Source organism: Chanodichthys erythropterus, chromosome 9 (assembly GCF_024489055.1).
Source record: "Chanodichthys erythropterus isolate Z2021 chromosome 9, ASM2448905v1, whole genome shotgun sequence".
NCBI classification, from domain to species: domain Eukaryota; kingdom Metazoa; phylum Chordata; class Actinopteri; order Cypriniformes; family Xenocyprididae; genus Chanodichthys; species Chanodichthys erythropterus.
In genome coordinates this window covers 6,468,497-6,481,505 of record NC_090229.1, presented here as the reverse complement: position 1 = coordinate 6,481,505, position 13,009 = coordinate 6,468,497, and the positions used below count along the sequence as shown (strand labels likewise).

Sequence of the window (13,009 nt, the reverse complement as noted above, 5' to 3'; positions counted from 1 at the left end):
TCAGCCTTACATTGTTCAAACCGGAGTCGACACTGATTGAGAGACTCAGGAAGAAGTTACAACTTTTAGAATGAAACTGGACGTTTCTGAATGGTTAGTGGATACATTTCTGTAGTTGCTGTGGAGTTGATTCAACTCATCCACTAGCATGTGGCGTCATGTTAAACTTTTGTGCAAATTCAGCGTTCACCCTCGTTTGTGAAGCAGTCCAGTGTAAAATGACAGTAACAACACTCTTCTACAACAACTCTTTCCTCTTCACTAAAGCAGCCCAACATGGCCTCACACCTTTGTTGCGTGTTTTCGGGGGCGGGTTTTATGTAAATTTTGGGGTTTGTGAGGTCACCAACCCAGAAAGCAGTTTGTTGTAATTCTTTAAAAAGTGATTTCTGTAAAAAAAATATCTCCCTTTGCATTGAACTTTGAGCGTCGTAACTTTGCAGATGTTGTTTATGCTCAAACAGCAACATTACACACTAACTAAAGTTAAAAGTGAAATCATAATCAACCACCCTTTTAAGGCACACTTAAAATGTCTTATTTTCAATGCATTAACAAAATATCACTGAGCAAGTGACATTTCATACATGACAAACTTCAATTTGTCAAATGTCTGTCTTTAAAAGTTGACAATAAAAAGGTGCGTTGATATTTGGATAAGTATAATGACATTCAGAAGTGTAATTTAAGTGTCCAAATAGTAAGAAATGTGTCCGAATCGGTAATAAAACATAATTTGGAACAATACAATAATGCAATGCAGAATCAGTGTAGCAAAAATTAAAATCTTGGCAGATGTATAAATGTATAGTGTTTTGAACTGTAGCATGTATTTACAGCAGATGTGCTGTGTGCTTTGCAAATATCCCGTTATTTTTTACCACCAATACTTTATGGTACAGGGAAAATGATAATGTATGGGACAACTGAGATAATCAAATGTCAGACTTAGAAATAAATACATGGCTCACAAAGAAAGAAAGTTCACCTCCCACACCCACTGACAGAGGCTGTTCTCTACCAAGACATTTCTCACCACACGTACACATCTAGATGAGGAACTGCATGATTTGTATGTACATTTCTGAAATACGTTACACAGACAGTCACCTCTGATAACAGATTACTCTAAATTGTAATGTAGACACATGCAGTTTCTGTAAAGCTGCTTTGAAACTATATGTATTGTGAAAAGCGTTATACAAATAATGTGAATTGAACTGAATAGATGTCTCTAAAGGGAGGAAAGTAAACACACACTGACCAGTCCTGGCTGTTGATGGCGTCTCCATATCCAGGCGTGTCCACTACAGTGAGGCGGAGCTTTACTCCCCTCTCCTCGATTTCCACCGTGGATGCTTCAATCTGAACCGTGCGCTCGATCTTCTCTGCAAGCACAACAAAACCCCCATCAGAACATAACACTCATGTTTACAGAACAAAATATGTGCAAAAACATTTGAGGGGGTACATTGAGATAAATCACATTAAAAAAAAAACTCATGATTTATTGTTGCAATGTAAAAAGTTTTATGAGCACTTTCTGAGAACCACTGGGAGGAAGCCTTGGGCTACAGACAGGATTAGTTTCTTGAAAACAACCTTGTTCTCTAGAGAGCTTTAATAGACAAAGAGCTCAACAGAGGGATTTTATGGGATTTTATATCGAATGAGCATCTAAATCAGAAACGTTCTGCATTCCCCTGCGAGTTGCATCATGATGAAAAGAATATTTATTTCTACAAAAAAAAAAAAAAAAAGTATCTGGACACCGAAGACACAGGTATTGCATTAGACAAAATATTACAGCAAGTGTCATTTCAAGCAATGTTTAGTTATATATATTTATATATTTTATTTAAATATAATTATGTCAGATAACACTTTAGCAAAAAATGTCATTTTCATAAATCATTGTCATTTTCATTAATAATTTGTGATATATATATTAGCGCTATATAAATAAAGGTGACTTGACTTGGTTAGATATTGGACACCTGCCAAGTAATGCAGAAGTGATGATATTTTCAGAATTAGTTGCTCATTTGAACTTGATGTACCTTTTTATGAAAATATGTCTGTTTCCATTCCTGCAGACATGTGATAATGCAAGATCGGCAAAATTCTCTTAAGGGTGTCAAAACAACACCTTCTGTATTAATTTTCATCTATCTTTTGACATTTGATCAGTCACTCTGCCCTAGCCGTTACACCAGCTATGACATAATGGATAAGTCTGTTCGACCTTTTCTTATTAGACCAAAACATAAGATAGAGTGGGATGCAAATTTTCTTAAGCTTATGGTACAAAACGGACTGGGTCTTTGACAGTTTAGCTTTTTCCTTTGCTCTTTTCTCTTTTTGCTCTTTTTGCTTCTCGCATCTCTTCTGCATCTTCTACTTCTAGCTGCTTCTTCTCTTCTGCCTCTCATTTCATACTGCAAATGTCTTAGTTTTGTTCCTTCTTTCTCTATATTCAGATCTTCATCAATTAGATACAATACTCTGGATTAAATTATTAACTATTAATTAATTAATTTGTTTTGTTTTTATAATTTTTACTTAATTTGTTATTCCTTATTCAAATTTGCTCTCTGAAATAATCATTGCTGGACTGCCTGGATCTCATTGCCTCAGTTTTTGCAACAAAAAACAATTAATAAAACTATATAAAACTATATAATTAAGTCAAATTAAAAGGAAAATGAAAAAAATAACCTAAAATAACCTAATTCAAACAAGTAATAAAATCTATAATAGTATCTGAATGATACCAAAATAACACAGGCTATATTTCCATACAGCCTCATAATGCGATTATAATGAGATTTAGGCAATACTGTGATTAAACTTTACCCCATGTAAACACAACACTTTGATCAAACTGATGCAATTAAGCTCATAATCATAGTAACCATAATCGTAGTAAAATATGTGGCGTATGCAGATTTTAATCACAATAAACAGGCATCTAAACACTTCAATTGCATCTATTCCACTCCGTCACAATGTGACGTACACAGATGATGTCATGAGCAGATTCGTAAACATGGCGGTAAAGAAGACATCACATTTTGAGGTGCTGAAGAAAGTGAGTTCATGATGACAACATTGCGTGACATAAATAATGCAATATATTGATCGACAAAATATTTTTAGGTGCGTCACCGAAAAAATCCATAGAAATGTGTTTTGCATTTGACATAAGTAGATCAAAACAGTGGCCAGTAACAAACCTACTGTATGCGAGTTCATCATATGTGCATGATAACGGTAAAAATAACTACAATTCTTATTCTGATAATAATCAGAATAATAAAAATTACATTGGGCCAAAATAAAGTTCATCTACAGAGGATTTCTCATGAAGGCTAGGGATTATTTTGGTTTTGGACACAATATCCTTTAGAGTTAATAAAGACCTCAGGGGACCCCTCTGTGTGTGTGTGTGTGTGTGTGTGTGTGTGTGTGTGTGTGTGTGTGTGTGTGTGTGTGCGTGTGTGTGTGTGCATGTGTGTTACCTGCCGCTCCAGGTATATAGCGCTCTGGGTAGAGGTCAGTCAGGAAGAGGCTGTTGATGAGGGTTGATTTACCAAGACCAGACTCTCCTAAGTTAACAAATAACACTCGGTTAAAAGCACAGTGTGTGTCTGTCTGAATCCATGTCTGTATTTATATGTCACGCACCTACAACCATGAGTGTAAACTCAAAGCCTTTCTTCACAGACTTCCTGTGCACCTGATTGGGCAGGTTAGCAAATCCCACATATCCTGCAGCATCAGGAAACTAGAAACACACATCAGAACTGTTACACTGATGTACAAGTTTAATACGTAAACATTTAATACCTAAAGGTAAAATGCATTGATTTATTTGGAATTGCAAACTATAGTATAACAATCGTTATTGCAAAAATAATAATAATTTTCCCAAACACTTCCCTCATCTTCCACTGACCATGAAAATCAACAGTCCCACCCAAACTCAATCCATTAGATGAGTCAGATGTGGACATATCTGGTTGCTCAAATAACAAACCAATGTTTTGAAAGCACGACCGAGTAAAAGTAACTGCTTAGGAAAATGACTTACTCACTCATACTAACTCTGATCATTAAACGGAGACAACAAAACATGAAACTATCCAAAACAATTACACACTTTGCCTTTAAATAAGTGTAGGAGTGTCTGTCTTACCTTTCCTTTTTCTCCAGACTGCGACATGACGTTCCTGCCTGACAACTAGATGAAGAAAAAAAAAAACAGCAAATAAATTAATCTTGCTAAAGTCAAAAGTCTTGCTAGATTTCTCTTGAACTCGCTCAGAGAGAACTAATCAGAGATGGTCAATCGATATGAGTTTTTAAGGACTGATGTCAGTACTGATATCTAGAGAAGTGGGTGGCCAATATAACACTAAAATACTGTAAAATAATAATAAATAAACAAAAGAAGAAACATTCCTAAAAAATTCTAAACAAAACTCCAGTCTTCAGTGTCACATGATCCTTCAGAAATCATTCTAATATGCTGATTTGCTGCTCAAGAAATATTTATTTTTATCAATTGTGAAAACAATGCTTCATATTTTTATGGAAACCGTGGTACACTGTTTTTCAGGATTCTTTGATGAATAGAAAGATCAAAAGAACAGCATTTATTTGAAATTGAAATCTTTTGTAACATTATAAATGTCTTTACTGTCACTTTTCATCAATTTAATGCATCCTTACTGAATAAAAGTATTAATATATTTAAGTTTTTTTTAAATTGTAATGACCCCAAATTTTTGAACGCAAGTAATGAAAGTAAATAAATACTGGTATGGTGAGGTCACTAATATGTATTGCATCTCAAATGCAATAGATAGCTATTAAAATAATCCTTCACATTCCAATCAAATGAAACATTCACATTTAATGGAGGCACAGCCAATTGAAACTCTCCATCAATCTGATCATCCTACACACACTGTTACGGATCTGCATGGGGTTGGGCTGATGATTTTGATGGGGAACAAACTGTTCTGGAGAAGCTGGAGTGTGTGAGTGTGTTAGACATGAAGAGGAGAGTGAGGGGTGACGACAGGGAGGGAACAATGCTGTTTATCTTTTATCTTCCTGGAAACGCTTTCCTACATTTCCACCACTCCCCATAAATGAAGGCTCACACACATACACACACACACAAAACCACCCAAAAACACTCAAATGTGCTTTATGGGGTTTGGGTTTGGGTGAAGGTGTGTTGGATTCAGAGACAGCAGGGCTGAAAGTCTTCACTGTGAAGGCCTAACAGCTGTAATACTGACAGACTGAGTTTTTCATTTTTATGAGTGTTTAACTTTCTACTCCCAAGAGAGGAAAAATCAGCTTTGCATCACAGAAATAAATTACATTTAAATTGTAATGATATTTCACAATATTACAGTTTTACTGTTTTTTTAATCAGCCTTGGTGAGCATAAGAGGCTTCTTTCAAAAACATTTAAAAAAATCTTACCTGTACCAATCTTTTGAAAGGTGGTGTATCGCCACGCTTTTCCACTGAAATTAGGGCTGCACAACGATTAATCATGATTGATCGTTTGCAAAATAAAAGTCTGTGTTTACGTAATATATGTGTGTGTTCTGTGAATATTAATTATGTATATATAAATACATGCACATACATGTATAAATTTAAAAAACATATACATGTATAAATAAATATACATATTTATATATATTTTAGATTACATATAAATATAAATATTTTATATATAAATATAATTTTTTTCTTAAATATATACATGTATGTGCATGTATTTATATATACATAATTAAAGGTGCTAAAGAGGATCTTTTCGTCGACTGAGAAACCAAAGACTGTTAGTGAGTTTTTTAAATGAGCGCATGCGTAAGAACAACCCCCCTCCTTTACAGCTCATTTCGAGGGAACGCCTCCCAAAACTGGTGCACGAGTATTGGAACACGAGTGTTTACCACCGGCATTCGCTGTGTCGTGTTAGTGGATTCATTATGTCGGACTCACCGCAGGTAACTCATAATCTGCAGTTGTTACTCCTGTCTCCTGACAAAAACATTGCATGCGGCGCCTGTGGAGTGTGGAAAGTTACTGGAGCGCGCAGGAACGTCACGGCAGTGATTGACAAGCCAGAGGGCCAATCGTTTACGCGATGATGTTTTTAAGGCCCTACCTCGTGCACAGATGATGTATATTAATATTATTCCTTTCAGTGCACCTAATAAATAGTCTTTTATCAGTTAGTAAAGACAGTTTCAAGTAATATTGCAAAAATGTATAAAATAAAACATCCTCTTTAGCACCTTTAATATACACAGAACACACACATAGATTACGTAACACAGACTTTTATTTTGCAAACGATTCATCCCGACTAATCTGCATTTCCATCATGGTCTAAATTTTATATTCAAACTAAATGGAGTAACTCAAAACCCAATTTTGCTCATTTTCAAACAACCTTAAAAGTTTATTTAGAATTTGTAGTTTTCAAAAAAAAAAAAAAAAAAAAAAAAAAAACATCGAAAAGCCCAAAGAACTTTATCTTTGCTAAATGAATGTAACATATGTTTGTGATTCCCTTTCATTTTAAGTTCATTTTTTATTTATCAGTATATCAGTATAATGGATCCATGCATTTGGTCTTAAAGTGACAGCAGCCTAATAAACCTGCTGCTCTGTCATTAATGTCAATCAAACAAAAGAGAAAATATCTTTGAATACCTTTTTTAGCTTTAATATAAATCAATTTATATTTAGGCTAATTCATCCAGTGATGACTATGCAATATTTTATTTTTACATCTGATTATTACATTTCTGTACAAACATTTCTCATATCCTGAAATAAGAATTTGGTCATATCGCCCACCCCTTGCATCTCCTGTCTTTTCAGTCTGTCGGCCTCAGTTCCTGTCTCTATTAAGCCCCTCCTTCTGAAAAGCGTAATGTGCTCTGATTGGTCAGCTGGAGCAGTGTGTTGTGACTGATCAACCTCTTTGAGCGTGTTTGGGAAATGTCCCGCCCCTTACCGTAACCGCGTGTTTCAACATTCTACTAACTCAACCAGGCCCCGCCCCTTTATGTTGCATTTGCCTTGAGCAGGAATTATTTAAACAAGGGATATTGTGACATGTTTGCTGAAGACTAAAATGGAGGCGTTTCAGGGTAACAATGCGCACTGATATACAAAATAACTCCCTTTGGAGTGACTTGGGAACTTTGCAGACCTTTTTCATGCTCAAGCAGCAACATTACAAGTTCAGCAGCGTAAAAAGCATAGTAGGACCGCTTTAAATTGAGCAATTTTGTGCTGTTACAAGTCATCATGCTGTGAAATGTCATAATTATCTGAACATCTTACACAATATTTAATCATATTTAGGTTTAGTTTCAAATATGTTCTAACCTAATTTTTACAAAATAAGTACCAAACAAGAAAGAAGGTCATTACTGTGAAAGCCGAACAGCTGTAATATTGACAGATCTTCATTTTTGTGATCATGAGTGTTTCTACTCCCCAGAGCTGGAAAGCATGGAAACTATAATCTAAGATAAATGTCAGACTGTGGGTGTTGTGGTGCTGTCTTTATTCCCATTTTATCACATACACACACTTTGGGAGGTCTTGTTATTGCTGGCTGGAAATTACGTGAAGGATAAACTAGTTGCAGATTAAACGAGTGGCCTCATTATCACCACAGAGATTACAGAGAGTAGCTCCGCGGGTGATTTTTGCATTAACGTGCATTAAACTCCAAAACCAAGAAAAGATTTAACAAACACACCGACTTTCAACTCTGCCTCACCCTCAAATGCGAGCACAGGTGGTGACCTGACTTAAGAGATTTACCATTTTTACCATAAAATGGTTTTGAGGTTCTTAACAGAATTCCTGATGGAGCTTAACGGATCGTAAGCTCGTGAGACATGTGACTGATACAGTCAGATCAGAAAGCTGGGTTTGCTGTTGGCTCGCGGGTCATAACAGCACCGCTATTGCAAAACCGAGCTAAAGCAGCACTTGAGTTTATGAGTGAAACGTGCCTCCTCACGACCCCCGGTGCTATTCACTTCACCTCTGAAGAGCGGCTCTGCTCTGGCATATTGATGAATGATTTTCAAGACAAAAGGCGGAATCGCTTTCAAACACTGACGGAAATAACACATCCATACAGGACAGGAATTGAGAGGATGGGATGAGACGTGATAAAGGAAGAAAGAGGAGGGGTGAAAGGTTAAAGATGTAAATAAAGAGAAAAAAGACAGAAAGACCTTTGATGACAGGGACATACAGAACCAAGACAGCAGAGACAATCTTCACTTTCTACTCCATACTAGCAGAGTGAAACAGTTTACTAACAGTTTACCAGCAATACAGCAAGTGTAACCGGTCCTACTCAACCTGCTCTGAGCGGGATTCGAACTGAGGTCTCCGGCATGGGAGGCGGGCCTCTTGAGATCGGGCGAGTGAAGTTTTACAGGTACAGCTCTTACTGGGGGCCTACTAACAGTTTACTAGCAATACAACAACGGCGTGGGAGGCAGTCACTCTTACAAGGAAGCTAAAGACTGCAGCCTCTAGCATCAGTCGCTAGATCAACTCTTAAGATTGGGGAGGTGAGGTTTTACACACATACCTACGACAGTAACACTCACGGCACTAAACCTCACTCCCATCCGGTTCACGGCACCAAGTATAACCACACACACAGCGCTTATTGACCTTCGACAGTTTCACTCACACCCTAAACCTCACGGCACCAAGTGTAACCACACGCAGCTCTTACAGGCCTACAACATTTACACTAGTTTTCGGCCACAGGTGCGTTTCCCAAAAGTGACTATGGTTGCAAGTTCTGGAGTTCAATTGTAGGAAAATGATGCTTTTGAGAAACACACCCCGGGCTGATTAACCGATCACTTCAAAACTATTGGCTGATAACTGTGCCGATTAACAGAAGTGTGTCAATCCACCTTCTAAAATCCACTGACAGCCTCGTCAATGCAAATATAAATAGAAAATTCAATAGAAATCAAAATTCTGAATCTTTTTAACTTTCAATTCAATAAAGAATCCCGAAAAAAATGTATCTCTGTTTCCACAAAAAATAAAAAGTAGCACAACTGTTTTCAGCATTGATAATAATCAGAAATGTTTCCTGAGCTGCAAATCAGCATATTAGAATGATTTCTGAAGGATCATGGGACACTGAAGACTGGAGTATTATAACAAATGCCTGGTGTTGTTACACTTTACAACAGATCAAAATATTGGCCAAACGTCATTTAATTCAAATGTTAACTTTAATATTTGGCCACTTCTTTATAATAGAAATGCAGAGAGAGGGTTTAAACTTTTATTTTGAAATCACGATGAACATTTTGCATATTTAGAAACATATTGATTTATTCTCCTGTGATGGTGTAGGTTTATAAATGATTTCTGTTACAATCCTGATGAAATGGCGCAGATTGTGTTCATAGTATAGTATGGTTTTTAAATGGTTTTAATACATCGCGCAGCCTTAGAAAATGGTCTAATAATGCGGTTCATGGATTTTCGTCGTGAAATGTGCTATTTCCGGTATTTTGCCGGTTACTTGATATGGGTAAAGTTCAATTGAAAAAAAAAATCCAAATGACAGCCCTAAATATTTTAAAATACTACAGTTTTACTGTATCTTTGATCAAACAAATAGCCTGCAGCCTTGGTGAGCAGAAGAGGCTTCTTACAAAAACATTAAAAAATCCTGCCAACCCCAAACGGTAGTGTACGTGTTCACTTAAATTCAGTGATTTTTTGCCATTCTAAAAAGCCTTCATGCTTTGAAATGTTTATGAAAACTTTTCACAATGTTTATTCAAATGTAGCTTTCGTTTCCAATTTGTTCTAACTTTATTTATACAAAATATGTACAAAAAAAAGAGAGAAGGGTTACTTTCTGTGCCAAATAAAACATAATAGGTGGCTAAAAAAGTCATGCAATTTAAAATATCCCCAAAATGTTAAACATTTCTCAGTGCAAAACCAGAATCACAGTATCTTTATACATGCAGTAAACACCAAGGAGTACCTAAGCAGCTAACAGTCTGTTATAATGAAGAGGTCATTTAGAAACTCATCTTGTTTACTTGTCACATCTCTTGCCAAAAGCCAAAATCCTGCTCATTATAAATTGGGGATTTCCTTTCGGGCCACTTCTACTTAGGTTCAGGGTTATTTTAACATAACACGAGCTAAAAGATATAATTTTGATGAATACGAGCTGCCTGAAGTTTTTTGTTTTTCACTGAAACAACATATGACTACAATTCAGAAAAAAATAAAACTCTTTTGAACCATTGTCATACATAGTGAACTCAGTTTACGTCCGAATGTCGGTTCATTATTGGCAGCATCACACGCGAATGCGTCGTGCTGCTCACGTGTTCAGCTTTGGCCAATACTGAGTTGGCATTCGGACGTAAAGTTCACTACGTATGACAACGGTTCCGTTTTTGCACACAAAAAGTATTCTTGTCACTTCATAACATTAAGGTTGAACCACTGTAGTCAAGTTGACTGTTTTAACCATGTTTTCAACTACCTTTCTGGGCATCAAAAGGTGCAATGACCACTTTCAATTCTATTATTAGGCCTATAAACTAAATAATATTAAAAATATAATTAATAGTAACATTGATATTTAATAATTTATTGATAATTAATATTGATATATTAATATTTAATTAAAACCACTATTATATATATTGTATTATTAGAACATTTTAATGTGTACCACATACTAACAAATTAAGGGTTAGTTCACCCAAAAATGAAAATTCTGTCATTAAATACTCTCCCTCATGTAGTTCCACACCCGTAAGACTTTCGTTCATCTTCAGAACACAAATTAAGATATTTTTGATGAAATTTGAGAGCTTTCTGTCCCTCCATTGACAGCTATGCAACTACCACTTTCAAGCCCCAGAAAGGTAGTAAAGACATTGTTACAATAATCCATGTGACTACACTGGATTACTTTAATGATGTCTTTACTACCTTTCTGGGGCTTGAAAGTGGTAGTTGCATAGCTGTCAATGGAGGGACAGAAAGCTCTCAGATTTCATCAAAAATATCTTAATTCGTGTTCCGAAGCCTTACGGGTGTGGAATGACATGAGGGTGAATAATTAATGACAGAAATGTAATTTTTGGTTGAACTAACCCTTTAACAAACAGAAAAGGCCAGAATATATAGGGAGTTTGGTTCCAAAACGCGATAAACACCATTTTCAAAAAAACTGAGTTTCCGCCAAAATCAGTATTGTATCTGGTCAGTATTGAAAAGACATTTATTAATTTTGCGCAAAATGCGATATCCGTCGTGTTATTCTGTCATGTTTTCTCCCTTTCTTTCCAAAACGCGACAAACGCCAGACTCATTTTTCTGCAGAACGCGATATATCTGCTCAACCAATCACAGCGCACCATTCATTGAAGGCTTTTTTACAAAGCCGTTTTTAATACCACTGTACTCAGAAAATGTGTTTATTTAACCGTGCGGTGGTGCCAGATACTCTTTAATCGGTAATGACAAATAATTTATAACATTAACAAGATGACCTGTTGAATTCATTTTGGGAACGACGGCTGAATGTATTTTTAGTAAAATGCCTGTATAAGATAAATATTGGCAAAGTTTAGACTCTATCATATATGTGAATCAACTTACTTTGTTGAGTATTTTCAATTTGAAAAATAACTTTTATATTGATGGATTAACTGCATTTTGAAAAAAAAAAGTGTCATGGATTTGCATTTTGGGAAAAAAAAATAATATTTTTTTTATAATAAACTTTTTAAAATCAAAATGTAGATTTGAATTTTTAATGTTTTTATAACCAAAAGTTGCTATGTGAACGTTTGAAACAGAAAATAGTGGTTTTCATCTTGCCACCTTCGTGGTAAAGAAAACACCTTTTTACTCAAATTAATCAAAATGGAGTTATTGCATTTTGGAACCAAACTCTTCATATTCTCTTTAAGATAAAAGTGAAAGTGACATGTGAAGGCCAAGTATGGTAACTCATACTCAGAATTTAACCCTTCCACTTAGTGTACACACATTAGGAGTAGTGAACACACACACACACACATGGAGCAGAGGGCAGATGTTTTTGCTGTGGCATCCGAGGAGCGACTGGGGGTTAGGTGTCTTGCTCAAGGGCAACCTTCAGGTTACCAGTCTGACTCTCTAACTATTAGGCCACACCTGCCCGAAAAGTGGTATGCGTGTTCTCGGAAATGGTAAACAAATTAATTCATAGTGAATGGTTGGCTCTCGGGAGGACATGTTAAAAGTGAGGAGGTTTGTTCCAAGCAGTGAACGTGTTATTAAACTGACATGTGCTGTCAAACTCTGGCCATCATCTCCTCGACTCCCCCAAACCCCTCTCTGAATCCACATGATGCCAAATTCCTATGTAATTTATTAATGAAATAACAGATAACCTTGGGTATATTTTTATAGCACCCCATTTCTAGTGAAAACACCTCCTCTCGTCCACACCCTGCTAGATAAAGTGTTCTTAATTCAGAGCACGTAACACATGTAAAACTGACACACCCGCACTAAAACAAAACATATGTGTGTCATCTTACGGTTTCAAAGAGAAAAACAATGTATCCAGTAATACAACTATACCATTTCAAGAAACTTCATTTGAATGTAACTTTGTATCAACTTTTGACATGCAACAGTTACTGGAGCCGCTCAGAAATTCATACAAAGACTCGGCTGATTAATCACTTCCGGATACAAATGCGAAGAAACTTAACTTTTTTAGACGCCAGAAGACCTTACCTGTTATAAACGCGTGAAACACAAAAACCTGGAGTTTTTTTCCACCTCCCTTGTTTTCTTTCTTCCAGCAGGCCAATCCAGGGAATCCGGAAACCGCTACAATTCCGCCCTTATCCCATAATGCCTGATGGATTGA

At 36.2% G+C, this 13,009-nt stretch overlaps 1 protein-coding gene across 2 annotated transcripts in view; it reads right to left on the bottom strand.

Annotated features, from left to right (window-relative positions):
• zgc:63587 (uncharacterized protein LOC393431 homolog) overlaps window positions 1-12,997 on the bottom strand; it is a 47,998-nt gene extending 35,001 nt beyond the window's left edge. For both annotated transcript variants that reach the window (XM_067394356.1, XM_067394357.1), the window contains exons 1-5: window positions 12,874-12,997; window positions 4,199-4,243; window positions 3,688-3,787; window positions 3,522-3,608; window positions 1,265-1,388 (exon numbers count right to left, since the gene is read on the bottom strand). In XM_067394356.1, the coding sequence (XP_067250457.1) occupies window positions 1,265-1,388; window positions 3,522-3,608; window positions 3,688-3,787; window positions 4,199-4,225 (338 nt within the window). In that variant the 5' untranslated portion in view covers window positions 4,226-4,243; window positions 12,874-12,997. The remainder of the gene's footprint in view (window positions 1-1,264; window positions 1,389-3,521; window positions 3,609-3,687; window positions 3,788-4,198; window positions 4,244-12,873) is intronic.
• Window positions 12,998-13,009: the final 12 nt, after the last annotated feature.